The sequence below is a fragment of the Castor canadensis genome, chromosome 12 (assembly GCF_047511655.1).
Source record: "Castor canadensis chromosome 12, mCasCan1.hap1v2, whole genome shotgun sequence".
Lineage (NCBI taxonomy): Eukaryota > Metazoa > Chordata > Mammalia > Rodentia > Castoridae > Castor > Castor canadensis.
The window spans coordinates 7,157,672-7,175,452 of NC_133397.1; the positions used below are offsets into that span (position 1 = coordinate 7,157,672).

General features: G+C 42.0%; 1 protein-coding gene across 4 annotated transcripts in view; it reads right to left on the bottom strand.

Moving 5' to 3' along the window:
• Window positions 1-10,054, bottom strand: part of Mboat2 (membrane bound glycerophospholipid O-acyltransferase 2) — a 158,342-nt gene extending 148,288 nt beyond the window's left edge. The window contains exons 1-2 of one of the 4 annotated variants that reach the window (XM_074049130.1): window positions 9,879-10,054; window positions 5,650-5,706 (exon numbers count right to left, since the gene is read on the bottom strand). In XM_074049130.1, coding sequence (XP_073905231.1) covers window positions 5,650-5,706; window positions 9,879-9,953 — 132 coding nt within the window. In that variant the 5' untranslated portion in view covers window positions 9,954-10,054. The remainder of the gene's footprint in view (window positions 1-5,649; window positions 5,707-9,878) is intronic. The other 3 variants (XM_074049129.1, XM_020154724.2, XM_020154723.2) reach the window with 3 other exon arrangements.
• Window positions 10,055-17,781: the final 7,727 nt, after the last annotated feature.

Here is a 17,781-nt window from a genome sequence, read left to right on the forward strand (position 1 = left end):
CAGAGAAGGGTCTTCATTTTTTTATGATAGTCCATCTTTCCTAATATATTAACTGGCAGTAGCACACAAGGCATTTGTCTTTCCTTTTCTGTACCTCGCCCTGTTGCACAATGTATACAGGATAACATAAAGATGGTTAAGCTGCTAATCCCTGTTACTCCCCTAGCCAGGGTATATCAACCTATACTGCCTTTCTCCTCCTTTTACAGTAGTTAAGCACTTGCCCCCACCCCCACCTCCACCCCAATCTGAAGTATGGAATAAAATAGAGAAAAGTCATCTAATATGCTCATTATTTTCTAGAGATTTCCACCTTTAATAAATACAAAAAAGGAAAACAATCCAAGACCAGCCCTCTGGTCTATTTCATTTTTGTTGAAATAGTCCCAACATACTTGTGTCTTTATTATTCCAAGTAGGACTTTTTTAATTACTCAAGTGTTTCCTACCCAATGTCATACCCCTCCAAAGAAAGAAAAAGAAAAGAAAAAAGTATAGATCACCTTACAGTCCTATACAGTAAAGCTTTGAAATCTAAGTCATAATCTTGTGACCTCCTATTTCTCCATTAATTTATATTTCCTATACCTTATAAAGAAACTGAGTCTTGAGAAATGAATCCCTCACATATCAAAAATCTTAACAATACAAGTCAACCATATTCTAAATTCCATCTTCAAATCTGATCAGCACATCAGAGGCTCCATCCACTTCTAGTGGAAGGCTGAAACTCAATGCTTTGGTGCCAAATTTTTATGTGGCTCTAGAATGTTTCCAAGAACAGGAGGAGACATGAGCAGCCTGATAGTTCAGGAAATGTATAGGGACTACAATGACAGCACCAGGACAATTTCCTCCTAAAGGTCCTTTCCTGTCTCTAAACATATCAAGTACTAGCTAAGGGTACCTCCCACTCTGTCCTCTACTTTCATCCTCTTGGTTCTACATATACACCAAAAATCTCCGTCACTTCTATTCTTGGGGTGTAGCTAATAGGAACAGCTGTGTCAGCCCTAGTATTAAAAAAGGCACACTAGCCTGCACAGAGAAGAATGCTATGGATTAAACTTAACCTCCCAAGCCTGAATAGTTACCACATAAAACACTCTGACCAAAAAAATCAATAGATACTCAAGAAAAACTGAAAATATTGGCAGGACTTATTAATTAAGACCTTTCCAATTATTAGTTTATTTTCTACTAACTAGACTTTTTTCTAATGCCATATCCCACAAAATAACCTTGACAATGTAAGGCCAATTATAATACTAGGTCTGCAAAAACAACAAAAATTAATAGTAGTATAAAAGTCCATCCTTCTACTTTAATGGGATATTAGCTTTCAAGACCATGTCCAAGATGTAACCCTCTTTAAATGAGAACAACCAGTCAGATACAATTTAGCTGGCAACTGTTCTGATCACTATAAAGGTGAAATGACTGACTAATGAACTATGAGAATGTCATCTTCATATATCATATGACATGGTTTCCAAGTCTGCCTTCCTGCTTGCCCTGCTCTGGTCATAATGTCTGTCAATGTTTCCAAGCCTCACAATGAAACAGTGGAGGATGAGGAGGGCCCTGCTGTAGGGGGCAGGACACTAAAAGTGGCAGTCCTTTGTTCTTTAAAGGAATAAGACAATGTGCAAGCTGTCTTCTTTTGTCAGAATCTTTGGATTAAAGTGCTGATAAAGCTTCTCTTTCTTACCACTGTGATCCTCTAGCTGAGAACACTAATATAGCTCAGTTATCTTTGTTTCTTTTTGAATAATAAGTCATATTCCCCCAAATTCTTCAATACTCTGCATTTTTTCAGACTCCCAGCAACCCATTACAAGGAAATAAGAAGGTCTGTATAGCTGCTGTGTCGTCCTTCATAAAACATGACCACCAAGACGTCATAACTCTCAGAGGCCCCGACCAACAAGGGCAGCCAAGTCCCCTCGGAAGGCAAGGTGGACCCATGTACTCTGCCTCCTGGAGTCAGGAGGAAATTCAGATTTGACTAGAAATGGGTAAGGCTCAAGTAGCCTGTGAGAATGTTCCCATTGGCTCCTAAGAAAGACAGACCTGGATGACCTTGGCTTTGCTTTGCAGAAGGGGGACAAGTTGGTGAGAGCCCAAAACTAAAAAGAGAGGCGAGGAAGGGCTACAGCTGTTATTCTCTCAATGTTTCTCCCGGCACTGGCCTCATTACAGAAAGACTGCACAGGATGAAGGAGACCCTTGAAAGGGTTATCAGCTCCCAGCCCACCTGGAATGCTCACAGCCTGAGGCAGGAGCATTTCACATACTTAGAACATACACACACACAACACACACACACACGTATGTATATCATGCCCAGACCTATTATACATTCAAGAGACCCAAAATAGGAGGCTAGTGACTGGAAAGGAGGGAACACATCTTAGAAAGCTTCCTCAGGAAGGTACAAGCTTTAGCTAAATATTGGAAAGATTTGTCCAACCTAAAAGGGTGGAAGGGATTTCGAGGAAAGAAAATAGCTTAATCAGAGGCAAAAAGTTAAAAGACAGGAAATTTCTGTACTGAAGAAAGTTTACATAATTGAGCATGAAAGAATACCACACAGCAGCCGGGTAGGATAAATTCCAGCTCTCCACTTCTACGCCCAAGTCTTTGGGCGACATTCTTGACCTGACTGGAGAAAGTGCGTGTCAGTAGAGGCAGGGGGTGGACCAGCCATCTTTCAGAGGCTCTAAGCCTGCCCTTTAGGCCAGCCATTTCTCAAAGCTTGCAGTGGGAACGGATGGAGCAGTTCTCTCACTAGGCAGCCAGGAGGGCCACTTAGCCCAGGCCTCACATTCAGGAAGGATCCAAAATCTAGATTCCAACATTTTCTATGAATGAGGATGTACATACAGTCATGAGACACAGTGACAGAATGAAAGGAGATATGTGTATTATTCAACTAAAAACTTGTCCCATTTCAGGGCCATACCGTCTAGAGTAGAGTGCACTATGAATTTTATTTTTTCCAACTCTTGTGATTATATTGTCAACCACACCATTACACTGCATTGTATACTGGGAGCTGCATGTTACTTGGTTAAACGTAAACATTTAAAAAATACACTTGTTTTTCCATGCTGGGGATCAAACCCAGAGCCTCACATATGCTAGGCAAGTGCTCCATGATCTAAGCCCTGCATCGCTTTTTTTTAACCTTAAACAATATGAAGAGACTAAAATATTTGACCGAAATCTCTACCTCTAATGTCGGTGGGGAGGCAGGAAAGGAAAGGAGGACCCCTATCAAAAATACAGATTCAGTTGAGCACTGGTGGCTCATCCCTGTAATCCTAGTTACTCAGGAGGCAGAGATCAGAAGAACTGCAGTTTAAAGCCAGCTCTGGACAAATAGTTAATGAGACCTTAGCTCGGAAAAAAAACACCACAAGGAAAGGGCTGGTGGAGTGGCTCATGGTGTAGGTCCTGAGTTCGTACCACAAAAAAAAAAAAAAAAAAAAAAAGTGCAGATTCCCTGGCCCTCATTTAGCAGTCTGGGAAAACATTTTTAATAACTCCAGGTGGTTTCTCATACATGTGGTCTTGGAGCCACACTGTGGAAAGCAACATGGAGGCTGTAAGAAGTTTTAAGTAAGTACATGACTGGTTGGTACTACCTTTCTCAGAGTTTGCCACCAGATTTGGCTATTAGTGTCAGAGACCGGAGCTGATTACAGTGGTTTTTAGAGTGAGTAGGAGGTAGGAAAATGAAACCCACAGATTCAGTTATTCTTTCCAAATGTATGACTGTGGAGAAAGAGAACGACAATGTGCACAAAGGAGTCCAACCACAGGAGTTTTACTTGTATTCATCAGGTAGAGAAATGAAAAACATAACAGCAATTATAAAGTTTTGGATAGTACTTAAATGTCCCTCCAGATCTACTCTCTGCTCTATCCTGTACCCCCAAAGCATCACCCTGTCCTCAAGAAGACCCCAACCGCAGACATGAGGATGGAAGGAGAGAAGCAGGGGTCCCACTGTTCCTCAGACTCACTGCAGGTTAGATGAGTCCCTTAACTAAAGGCCTCAGCTCCTTTCCTCCTGCCAAGCAGCCTGGCTCCACAACTCGCTTCTTGGGGTTCTGCTCCTTCCTTCCTCTTGAGTCTCTAGACCTAGTTCAGCTGGTATGGGAACTATGGTGTTCCTCACTGATTTTCCCAAACCTGCCCTCATTTTGTGAGCACTTCCAGTCTCTTTAGTTACATACTTCAATCTGTCTCCTACCAGAACCCTGACTAATACATATACTAGTATGCAGAATGTAAATGCCAGAAAAGTGCCAAGTCCAAAATGCTCTTGGAGTTCAAATAAGGAAGCAGTCACATCAGATGAGAATCAGAAAAAAATCGGTATGCTCTAGGTACTGATTTGGAAGAACAGCAAAATTTTCATAAGCAATAGGAGGGCCACTTCCCAAGAATTAGTGCCTCTTGAATCCTGATTCTAACCTTCCACACATCAATGTTTCTCCTTTTTCCATACCCTACACTGTGACTGAAGCAGGACTGCAATCTTCACCCACGTTGTGCATGAGGTCATCAAATGATCACTTTTCTGAGAGATCATTCATGAGGTCATATGTTCTATTTTAAAGCTAACAGTTGTATCACGGTAATGTCGCACCTGTTAACAGGCAAAAGCTGTGTGTGAGCTGCTGAGTATTTCCCTGAGAAGTCAGCCTGACGGACCCACTAATCAAAAACTAGGGCCATTTGTATCAGCAGAGGCAGAAACAGTATGAGAAGCATTTTCAAGTCAGGGAGACAAAGAAAAGGAAAAGGCAAAAAAAGGAAGGAGAAATCCCACTTTTAGCCCCAAATTCTAAACGTGATTTTAATCCTCCTTTATTCACTGTGTGGGCATATAAATGAACCTGGGCTTTATACTTCCCTTCCTGAAAAGGAAGTCCTAATGATTAAAAATGCAACTTATATAAGCAGACGTTAAGTTCTCCAAGTAAAAATATAGGGCTGGCAGAGTGGCTCAAGTGGTACAGCGCCTCCCTAGCAAGCATGAAGCTCTGAGTTGGAGCCCCGATACCACCAAAAAACAAAAATATAAAATCCAAATACTTTAGAATTCACAAAGGAAAAAGAACTGTGCAAACATTTGCTAGAAGCCAGGCATTTCACATAGATGATGTATCTTAATCTTCACAATAACCTAGAAGTACCCACAACCAATGATCATCCTTATTTTACAGATAAGGGCTTAAAAAAAAATAAAGTAATTTGCCAAAGAGCACAGAGTATGACTACAAACCTAATCACATGTCTGCACTACACCACACTCCTGCTTCCTTCTAGTATATATTAACAGCAGTTTCCAGGGCGCGTGGGACTCTGCTTAGCTGCTTCAGATTAAGCAGGCAGTTTTAAATCTTTACTATAGAAAACTTCTTCCAAATTATTAGCCTACTTTCCTCTCCTAACTTTTTTATATTCCCTTCAACTTGGTCCAGAGAGAATTTGGGGTAACTTTATCAGCTAATAAACACAAAGTCATGGACTTTTAAAACTAAGCCCAACACACATTTTACACAGGAAGAAACATTTATGTAAAGTGACATGTCTAAAGTTGCTAACTGCCAGGGCGAGTCCAGCCCTACATACCTTCCTGATTGAAAGCAATCTTCCACAACAGGGCTCTCTCAATGGAGACTCATGTTCCTTAGAAGTATGAAAACAGGAGACAGAGAAGTTAAATATTTACATCCTAAACCTAGAGGTAAACCTAAAGCATTCAAATGGCAGTCAAAACAACAAAACAAAACAAAAACCCCAAATCCTTAATTTATTTGTTTCATTGCACTCATCTTCTAACAGTGTATTCTTTACAAGGCTCTGCACTGGGGACCTTCACTTAGCTCTTCATCTATAAAATCAGATTCATAAGAGTTCAGATCTGTAGCAGGATCCAAAGAGCTGAAGTTTTAAACTAACTCTTCCCTACCTTCATTTCATTAGTTGTCTACAGGAAGGTCATTCAACAAGACCCAAAAAGGAATCAAGGATTTCATAAGCCTCCACACTTACACACATCTCTATCCCAACCACAACCCCAGCACATCAGTATCTGGGACTTTTTCAAGTTCTTGCCGTCACCTTCCCCTTCAAAAAGATGTTAGGTGGCTCAGATCTAAAACAAAGATATACCAAAAGTATTTGCCATGTTAAAACCTTAAACTAAAATTGATGCTTAATATCATACATATGCGTGCACACACACACCTAAAGCTAAATTCAGGCTTTGAATTTTATCTGGTTTCCCAAGGTGTTGTTGGAACTGAACAGCTAATGTAATGCACGTGCAAGAGGTTTACAACTGACCGTAGGCACTGTAATTACTATCTGACTTTGCAGACTCAGGAACTTATAACAGTTCTTCCTACATCCCCCACCCTCCTTCAAACCTTTCGAAGTATCTCTTGCCTCTCTCCTTGTCCCAAGAGTTGAGAACATCTTAATCTAAAACAATCACCTGGTATCAAAACAGAGTTGTTCAACAACTCGTCGTTAACCAGCCTTCTGCCCAGTATGCCACCCTAGATAGCACATCACCAGGGAAATCTACTCTGATTTTAATGTAGTAATTATAGCACCTTGGGAAATAAGGGAAGAAAATGGGTAGAAAGAAAGGAAGAAAGAAGGAGGAAAAGAGGCAAGGCCAGACAGCAACTTCATCTGGTAACTAACTCAAAGGAGGCAAATCAAACATATTAGAAGACGTGATGCACTGTTTTTTTTTTAAATAAATAAATAAATAAAACAAACTCTAAAAAACAGGTTGATCTGGGGCGTTATTCTTTGTTTCACTTTGGTACTTGCTTTGGAGTCTTAAAAATCCACATCAGCAACTAACAGAGAACACAATTATGTCCACTGGTATCTGATATCTCCTAGATCTGCTCCTTTTCTTTGGTACAGCTCTCCCTTCATCTAATTCCTTCCTCAAAGCCCACTCCCATGCATTCTTTTAATCACACCATTTATGAAATATTATCATAAAAATAAAACTGCCTGGAAAGCAAGGACTACAAAGGGAACATCAGAGGCAAGTGCTTCCTATCATAAAGCACATGTTAACCTCACTCCATACTAGATTCTGTATTTTTATTTAAATGGAAGGCCTACTGAAAAATACCATGGCTATCAAGCTCACTGTGGCATCCTCAGAAAACACAAAAATTTCAGGAGTCCAGGACAAGGTCTTTTTCCTTCCCTGACCTCAGCCCTATTGCACAACCTTCCTCCTTTCTCTGCTACCTACTCTGCAAGGTGCATTCCTATGTTCCACACATACCATTGGTTTCCATCACCTCATAAATTCCACACTCACCCCAGCAAAAAAGTTAACTATTGTTATCACTACCGTTCTTCCTCAAACAACTGCTTTCAGTTTCCTAAAATTTCAAAACACTGTTAATTGACATATTCCAATAAACATACTAACAAGTAATTCTTTTACACTTTTCACTTCCTGATGTCTTTTTTCCTGTTGAGTCACACTCTGACTACAACCAAAAAGTCTAAAAGGCTTCTCTCAACTTGGACTCAATTATTTACATATTATAAAAAATTTTTATTTTGCTCAGTTTTAAAACAGTGGACTATTCATTTACTTTTACAATAAAATTAGTTTTTTCAAGCTTCATTAATAAAAAGGTCAATTGATTGGTGTTTCAAAGAAAAAAATGTATTACCACTATGAAACTATGAAAGTTAAGCCTTGTGCAGTATTGTAGGATTAACCCAATTTTTTTTTTTTTGCTCCATACTGGGGTTTGAACTCAGGGCCTTGCCAGGCAGGTGCTCTACCACTTGAACCATGCCTCCAGTCCTTTTTGCCTTAAATATTTTTCAAATAAGGTCTCAAATTTATGCCCAGGCAGGCCTGGACTTCCAGCTGCCTATTCGTGCTTCCCTTCTAGCCAGAATGACAGGTGCACCACCATACCCAGCTTTTACCGATTGAGATGGGATTTTTTTTTTTTTCTTCTCCACCCAGGCTGGCCTGGAACCTAAATCCTCCCAATCTCCATCTCCAGAGTAGTAACCCAGTATTCTTAAGATTTGTTTACAGCAAGAAAGCAACTCAAAATACTAGACAAATGGCTACACAAATTCAGTGCATAACAAATTTAGAGTATTCCCAAGAGAATGAAGGTTGTCCAAGATACCAACTATTTAACTAACAAAGAAAAGTCAAAAAACTAAGTCGTGTCACCTTCTCCTGATTCTCCTGCTTATTTGAATTTGAGTACAAAAAGGAACTTTCTCTAGATTGCTGAGATGTTTAAATGAGTTCATTAATATTAAATAACTTTTAAAAATTTTGTATAAAGGCATTAACATAGTAAAAACAAACACTTAATCATGGTAGAGAGGAGTAGAATTGAAAAGGTAGAAGCCTGTATCTTTCTCATTAGCAAGGACACTTTCAACAGATTCTGCCCTGCATTTATTGGTACATACTGGCAGCAGTCTATTTCAGTCAGAGGTGTGATACACTCAAAGGTCAGACACTGCACTTGGGTTTGGAAAACAGCGAGAGTCTTCCACAGAACTGGAAGAACAAAACCTTACGCTCTCATCAATTTATTATTTTTTTTAAATATGAATAATTGCACTAGTGGTTCTTTATGAGAGTGATACATATTATAAGTGTTCAACATACGAGGAGGACAGGCACTTTATTATCAACTGAAAGTTAAGACTGACATGTAAGTAAGGAATTCGGATATGAACACAAGGCAGATTTTTTTACACGCTCTTCGACATACTTCAGTGTACTTTATTTAAAACAATAAAGCACGAAGCTGTTAGTATGGTAATGTTAGGCTCAAGAGTCATTTCCAGCTTGCTACTATGAGCAGTAGTAGTCTGGACACTGAAGAATTCTGTATTAGAAACGAAACTCCTGAAGACATCACTAACAGCAAGAGTCAAGCTAAGGACAGCGGGCCAGTATCCCTAGTGAAGTGCAAAGGCTTCCAGATCAAGGGCACTTGAAATAAAGGTGAGCAAAATTTCCAAAGTCATTATCTACCTATTAAACCCCATCAACTACTTCCCCAAATCTCAGGACAAAACACTTCCAAACTTTCTTTTCTGGATAAAAATGGCGCTGCTTTTTCCCATCACAATACTCAGTATTTCTCACAATCCTGAGGCCCTTCAAACAATCAAACTCCACTGGCCTCATTTAAATGCCAGCCTTCTCTCCAGACAATGTCGAACGCTTTTCTGAGGACAGGGTGAGGGGACAGGACTCTCCTCGCTAGAGATCGTGGGATCATGAACTCGCTTTGACTTTTCCTTATAACCTGTCTTCCCCCACACTGTTGCCTCGCGGTCTCTCAAGCCACACTTAAACGCAAACTGTCCCCAAGTGCAGGACAGCTCAAGACCCATCCATAGCGTGACCAGTGCACTCGGCACGCAGACCACCCGCAGCCTCCCGGGCACTGGGGCCAGCGCGGAGACCCGGCAGCCTTCGCCCCAGACCTTCGGCGGGCGGCCAAGCCGGGGTCAGCGGCGCCGGGACCCGGTGGGTCCGAGCGCTCGGTCGCCGCACAGGGACAGCATGCACACGCGCACGTCTGTCCGGCTAGCCCTCCCCGGGGGCTGTCGCCGGCGCCGCCGCCCGCGCCCACCCCCGCCCGGGGAGCGATGGGGGGCTGGGTGAGCACCGAGACAGGCAGCCGGGCGAGGGGACAATGCCAGCCTGTCGCCCCCTCCCTATCAGGCAGCGGGCAGAGCAGCGCCGGCCCAGCCCCCACCCTCCTCCCGTCCCGGCGGGGCGGCCGAGGCACGATGTCCGGACGCCAGCGCCCCGGTACCTGGTCGATGGGCAGCTGCACGGCGTTGCTGAGGGGCTGCAGCAGGGTGGAGCCCGTGGTGCTGGTGGTGGCCATGGCAGGGCCTCAGAGCTGCGCCCGCCCGCTGCTCGCGTTGCGCTGGCCGACGCTGAGGATGGGGATGCAGCGCGCGCCCGCCCCTGGGCCGCCCGCGGTCGGAGAGCCGCGCGGGGAGGGTCGGGGAGGGGCTGGGGGCGGTGCCCGGCTCGCCCCTCCCCGCCGCCCGCGCCCGCCGCCCCCCGCCCCTCGCCCCCGCCTGCACCAGCGCGGCCCCTCCCGCCGCTGCCTCCCAGCCACCGCCCCGTCGCCCCCGCCTCATCCCCCCGCAACCCCCCTCATCCCCCGCCCCCCCGACTTCCAGCAGTTTCCACCGCCCCCTCCCCACCTCGCGCGCGCTCTCGCACCTGACAGCCCCGCCGCCCAATCGCGGAGCGGCGCCCCTCGCTCGCAGCCAATCAGAGGACGCCGGCAGCGCCGCGCCCCTCCCCCGAGCCGAAGACCCGGGTGAGGGGCCGAGGTGCGGCCCGAGTGTCGCGGGTGGGCTGCTGAGGACGTGTTACCCGATGGGGGGCGTGTGAGGACGTTTTGGCTCCGGCACTCCTTTTATTTCTTCTCCGCCGAAGGTGGGCAGCTCTTTCACCCCTCACTAGAAGGGACGGTGGACAACAAAGGGGCGCTGGGTGGAGGCCAGACAAAGAGGGGATGAGGGACGCGGCCAAGCCGGCGCCAGGGGAAGTTGGGGACAAAGCTGGGGGCCGGTGACAGTACAAACCAAGAAGTCCCTTTGTCTCCGGGACTGCGATGGAAAGCCCAAACTTGAGAGCAGTTGCAATGGTCCTGGCTCTGTCGTCGCCCTGCAGCCGCACCTGGGCCCTCGCCCTACCCGCCGGGAGGGACCAGGTCCTCGGCGGCGTTAAGGCCGCTCCTTCTCCAAGGCAGCCGCCCGCCTGCGAGGTCCGCCTTCTCCCAAAGGAGCGTCGGCTGTGAGCATCTCCGAGCCGAGCTCGGCTCGTGCTGTATCCGGGCGGGATGGTTTGGGTCCTCCCTGCGAATATAACCTGTTTGCCCCAAACTTAACGACAAGTAAGCCATTTTGAATGGGAAAATGCCAGCATCGACTTCTGTGTCAATACTAGACATGCCAGGGAAGAGCGTGAGAGCTTCAAATTCAAGGGTTGGGGATATCTGGTAGAAATGCTGTGTGATGAAGGTTGCTTTAACGGCAGAATAACACATGGAGTCATCACAGCAACCATACGATCTACTGTGGTGCTGAGGTAAGGAGCCTCAGTAGCAAAGAAAGTGAGTTACAGGAAAGTTACGTAACTTGACCAAGACCTAAATAGAGGATTGGGATCCAAGTAACGTACCTCCGATCTGACCTCTGAAACACTTCCCTCATCCTCACATGTCCACCCAGTCCAAAACTTCCCATCAGCTGCTAGGAACACCCCTTGAGGACCACGCTAGAGTCTTGAATGATAAGACAGCACAGATTGGAACACACGTGTTTAAGTCAATCAGCCAGTGGACTTAAGTTGTCTCTCTGAAAAGGGGGTAGTTGAACCCCAGGGTTCTATCCCTTCATAGCATTCTTAGATTGCTCAATTTAATCCTAGTTGGGTAGTTTTTCAGCCCACCAATGGAGAATGGAGGGTAGAAAAGTCAAAAAAGACAAGGACTCCCATTAACCCTGAGATAGTGTTCCACTGAGAGTTCAATAAGCTCTTTATTAAAATGTATCATCTCCTAAATCAGACCTATTAGTATTAGGCGGGGAAGGAGCGTGGGCTTTTCTTTTTCTTTTTTTTCTCTTTTCTCGACTTTGGGGAAGTGTAGAGGAAGTGTACAGGTGGCTGAACATGCAGACTGAAGAAAAAAATTAAACACCATTTAAAAACTTAAAAGGTGGTGGTGGAGACATTTTGCAATCTAAAGCAGGCAGCATAAAGATACAATCCCAGAGCTAGAACAAATAATGTCTGCAAAAAGGAGTTCCCTTAGGCTGAATTTTTATTTCAGTGGAACTGAATAGAACGAGGTCTATTTGGAGGGTAACTCTGTAACCAGACTCTGAGGCCAGAGGTCTGCCTCTGGGGATTCCAACATATCAGGTCAGCCCCTAACCCCAAAGACAGAAAACAAAAGTAAGGGTGGAAAGGCAGAAAGGACTGTAATCAAAATGGCCTCTTTGGGAAGACAGAAATTAAGCATTTCAGCTGTAGGTTCAAATAAAGGAAGAATTAGGCAGAGAGGGAAAGGTATGCATAATTAAGCAGTCTTAGTCAAACTGTGGTCTGGTTGATCAGTATCTCAGTTCTGGTTCTACAAGAGGGCCCAGAAAAAAAATGTCTTCTAGATTGAAACAATCCATTTACCATGAGGTGATTACTACAGCTTGGGGATGATCTGTCCACAGGCTCTGCTGTTCTTGGAATCGGCGATGATTGCAGATTTAGGACAGTAACTGGGGATTTTCAGTTTCAGACTTTTGGGGAAGTCTGAAACAGGACATTGTAAAAGCCCTTAATAAGATACCTTAGTTACTGTCATCTTTGTACCTTCAGCCTTGAAGGGGAATGAGATAGGGAAGGTGTCACCAATTTTTAGGTAGGTACTTCCTGAACGATTAGCATGCCCAGGTGTAAAATTAAGCAGGAGTCCGACCCAAACTGAAGGAGACAAATACAAAATGAAGGCTGAGATGCCAGACTTTTATCTTGCTTTTAGTTACAAAAGCAATTTTGAAATACCTGTTATAACTCCATGAAATTATTCACTTTAATATCTAGAATGGGGAGGACTTTAGCCATGTGGGAAATGTTAGTTTTGTCAGAGTATAGGCTATGATAAAATACCATGGAATAATTAATACTAGCTTAGATTTTGTAGTCACACAGACCTAGGTTTTCAGCTTTTCCACCATTTATTATTAGCTGTAAGGTCTTGGGCAAGTTATTCAACCTTTCTCAGACTCAGTTTCTCCTCATGTAAAAATGAGCATAATAAGAGTCAGTGGGTATAAAAGAATACCTATATGAAAAGCTCAGAACTGTACTTTGTACATGGAAAACCTTAGGAAATACTGCAGCAATAAAGAAATAAAACCAGTAGAATACACAGAGATACATAGGAAGACACTTATTATGAGGAATTGACTAAAGATTATGAAGGCTGTGAGACCTCAGAGTCTTCCATCAGTAAGGAGAGCAAATGGTATCATTCCAGTCCAAGCCCAAAGGCCCAGGAACCGGGGGAGCCAAATGGTGTAATTCAGTCCAAATTCCAAAGCCAGGAGCACCAGGGTCTAAGGACTTGATAAGATGGATGTCCCAGCTCAAGCCGAGAAATTCTCCCTTCCTCTACCTTTTTTGTTCTAGACAGACCCTCAACAGATCAGATGATGCCCTCTAATACTGAAAAAGGCAATTTTCCTTATTCATTGTGTTCCTATGCTAATCTCTGTGGAAATACCCTCACAGACATACCCAGTAATAATGTTTTACTGGCCATCTGGGCCTCCTATAGCCAAGTCAAATTGACACAGAAAATTAACCATCCAAGAAATGTAATTCTGAAAACAGCAACTATTTTTCCCATAAAAAATATTAGATCTGCACTTCACCATTTTACAATGTATACATACATCAAAACATCATGTGATCCATATAAGTAAATACACTTTGTATTTGTCAACTATACCTTAAATTAAAATACTACATACGTGTTTATGTTTCTGATGGGAAACTGAGGCCAATATTTTAAGTTAACTTAGAGATGAGAGTATAAATTGGATATTGGCCTCCTGACTGATACTGCTTATTAGACCAGGAACTCTAAATTGGGAATGAAAGAAGAATCGAACTAATTATGTGTAATTTCTCAGTCAGATAATATCCATCCTATAAAAAACACTCCCTATGTCCATAATTCTTAAAAACATTTACTGAGTACTTTGTTGAACGAATTGTGTAAGATGCTATAAAGAGTAAATGAAGCTTATTATCAGAAGAAGAAACAATCATTATATACAAAACAGAAAGTACTACAAGAAAAGTGCCAGGTGGGATTTTTTTTTTTTAAACATAAAAACCAAAAGAAAGCACTCTTTCTTGAGAACAGAGAAACTAGGTTGGAAGACAAAAGAATTTTAATTCTGACTTTTGCACCAAATAGCTGTGAATTTTAGAAACCTGCTTCTCTATGCCTTAAGTTTCCTATTGTTAATTATGGATAATGGTAACTGTCTTACTTCACAGAACATGAAATTAATCATAGACTAAATTATTTTTAAAGATAATAGCAATATTAGGATTAGAGATAACAACAAGTAGTAAAGAGGTTGCAGCCACATTGATAACTAGAATTACTAACTTCAAGCAAAGTGTAAGAATGCTGCGCGGTGTTCATGGATGACAAGTGGCCATGTTCTTGTCTGGCTCCCTTGTCCTTGGCTCCAAAAAGGGCTATGATAATTAAAGATTGCTACAATGAAATGTTCCCTTCTCAGCTTATTTTTAACTTTGAATAAACCACTCAGAAGAAATGAATAATCTGCCAAGATGCTTTTGTTTTGCAAAAAATGGTATGTGTCATGAAATTAGAGCTCTTGGGCAATTATTTTGCCTATTTTATACCCTTTGTACCCTGGAATAATTTGGATGATGAAGGGCATTGAAACATACACATAATAATAAGCCCAGTTGACTAACTGGCATCCTTTAGCACTTACAAAGAACCCTAACATAGGACCAAAAACTAGAACTAAGTCAGCCTTTAAGACCTAATATGCCTCAATCAATAACAGGTGTTAGACTCAGAGTGAGTCCTGGCTCTACTGGTTTCTAGCTCTGCCTCTGCTGAGGTCTGAAACAATGAGCAAATCACTTTCAGTTTCATTGCTGACATAAGAGATTTAAAAACTAAATGAGGCAGGCACAGTGGCTCACACCTGTAATCCTAGCTACTCAGGAGGCAGAGATCAGGAGGGAGGATGAGGTTTGAAGCCAATCCAGGCAAATAGTTCATGAGACTCTATCTCAAAAAAACCCATGAAAAAGGGCTGGTGGAGTGGCTCAAGGTAAAGGCCCTGAGTTCAAACTCCTTACCACAAAAAAAAAAAAAAAAAAGATTTTGATGGTGCCCTTTTCTTCTAAAATTATATGAGTCCCATGAATTTGTGAGACTTTTTCTTGTTTCCCTGAGCCTAACATTCAATCTGGGTTTATTTGGCTAAAAGATGCAAGCAAAACTAATTCTTATTCACTAACTCAGAAAACAGCATTGCTCTACAGTTGCTTCCACAAATTTCAGAATTGCCTCCAACTTAGTATATCTCTAATCAACCTTTCTTCCTAAAGATGTCTACTGTTTCTCAGTAACCTGTAAAGATTTCTGTTTAAAATCTGTGTATCTTGGGAAACCTTCCATTTTCCTTATAGAAAGCTTCTACAAAGCTTTCTTTGTAAAAAGCCTTCCATTTTCCTTATAGAAGCTTTTCACCTTTATGCAAATGAGTCAAATCACAAGGTAGCATCCCCTTTGTTCTTATTTATTATGAGTATGCAGTCTGTAACCCCTGACCCTTAAGTATAGAGATACAAAGTATAAACTGTTTCATGTTTCCATATGTTTGCATAATAGTATTTGTGTCCAAATTATGAAGCATCTTAAATATAAGCCATGAGAGCCTCCTTGGGTTTTATACTCCCCGTCACCATTTATTGCATCTGTTTAAGGCACTGCAGTGGGTTAAAAAAAAAAAAAAAAAAGCCTCATCTCAGTTCTGCCTAATAATTCAGGTGATTTCTGTTTATCTACAATTTTAAGAAGAGTCCCTTTCCTGAAATATGTTGAAATATCATTGACCTGGCTACTGGGGAGGAATTCTGCTCACCCCCTTCTGTTGCCAGATCTGTATTACTCCATGTTAGTATCCTCAGAAGCCTGTCACTTTCAGCAAATTTCCCTCTGAAACTGTCAAACTGCATATTTTATTGTAGGTAATTTCTTCTTTAACCCTTCCTCCATTACTGTTGTTTTAGATGCTGGGTTTGGGTACTCAACTTAAAATACCAACAGCAGAGTCCTAGCCAGTGAAGGATTAGCAATAAGAACCAAGTCTATGGTTACCACATTTAACCCAATTCTCTTGCCAAAAGACTTGCTCTCCAGGACAGGTGACTCTTCAGGTAAACATGAGGCACCTGCTAAGGAGTGTTCTTATAATCAGATAAGGTCAGGTTTCGATTTCATCAAATTATCTTTTAATTTGTTTTCCATTTGAAAACTGATAATTACTCACTGAAGTTTGAGTTTTTTGCATGCAAATTCTGATCTAGGCCTAAAATATTATAAATGACAAGACAGTTGTTATTAAAACCACAAAGCATTAAAGGGAAATCAGGAAAGAGATACCAAAGGTAAGAAAGCTCAAACCAATTGTATTAGTAAATTTATAGGTAATAAGTTGCCCCTTCCAAAGTGAGGATATACAGCAAGTGGAAATAACCCCCAAAGGAGGACCTTTTATTGGATTCTTCATTTGCACATCTTGCAGGATATGGTCACATTTCACATCTACCATATATCAGGTCAAAATGTAGATTAACAACATATTGTGGCTCTAGTCAGTTTACCCCTTTGAAAGGTTAGGGGAAAAAAATACTGACGTCTAATACTTGGAGTGCAAAGAAGATATTATATGATGTAATAAAATATTGGTCTAGCCAGTACTGATGGCTCATGCCTGTAATCCTAGCTACTTGGGAGGCTGAGATTGGGAGGATTGTTGTTTGAGGTCCGCCTGGGCAAATACTTTGTGAGATCCCCATTTCCAAAACAACCAAAGCAAAAATGGGCTGGAGGTGTGGCTCAAGCAGTAGAGTACCTGCAAGCACAAAACCCTGAGTTCAAATCCCAGGCCCACCCAAAAGAAAATCTTGGTCCACCTTACCTAAAAACATTAAAATAATTTTACATTTACAGAAATAAATAGGGTAACAACTCATTTTAAGCTTTTTCTTCTTAAATGCTGGAATATACTGTGGTAACATTGATTATTTTGTTTTTAGCTGTCAGTATGTATTCTGAATCTTACAACCTACACAAGTAGGAAAAGGATTTTAAAAAGACAAACAGTGATTTATATAAGGATTTCTTTCATAGGTAGGAACTAAGAAAATGAATATATAATTTATAATTCAAAGTATTACTTTGAGACATATTTAAAATTCCAGGTACCACTAGACATCATCCTTCAATACAGTATTTCTCTATATCATCTCTGATTCCATAAATACTTATCTTTTTTGGTTAATGTCCAGCTGGTAACCAATGAAATGATCCTACATTATTCTAGGACAGAAGCCAGGAGACTGGTCTTATTGCATAAAGCTACTCTATTCCTCCTTATGTAAAATGCATTCAGCTACTAGTCCCTTGATACTTCTCTGAGTGAGCACTTAAAATTGTTCCCTTTAGAGTTGCTTGAGTGTCATCAAGAAATAAATTAAAAGACAAATAAAAAAAACTCAAGTATGCCTGACACAAGCCAACAAGGCGGTGCATCTCAGTGGGGCCTCCAGAACAATTTTTACAGAATCACTGAGAATGCCAGTTTAAAACCCAGATTCCTGGACAATTACAAAACATAAAGGATCAGAATGTCTGGGTGAGAGCCCTGGAATCTGCATTTTACCAGTGTTCAAGGGGCATTCCTAAGCACTCACTGATGTTTAAGAACTGTCACCCTTGCCTTTAGTAGCTCTACTTTGTTAGGAACACTGATATAAATAAGCAAAAGCAGAAATAATTCACAGGTGCTGATTTTCATGCCAAGCCAAGTAACTTAACTATATTTATCAAGTGTCTTTCCAACTTACAA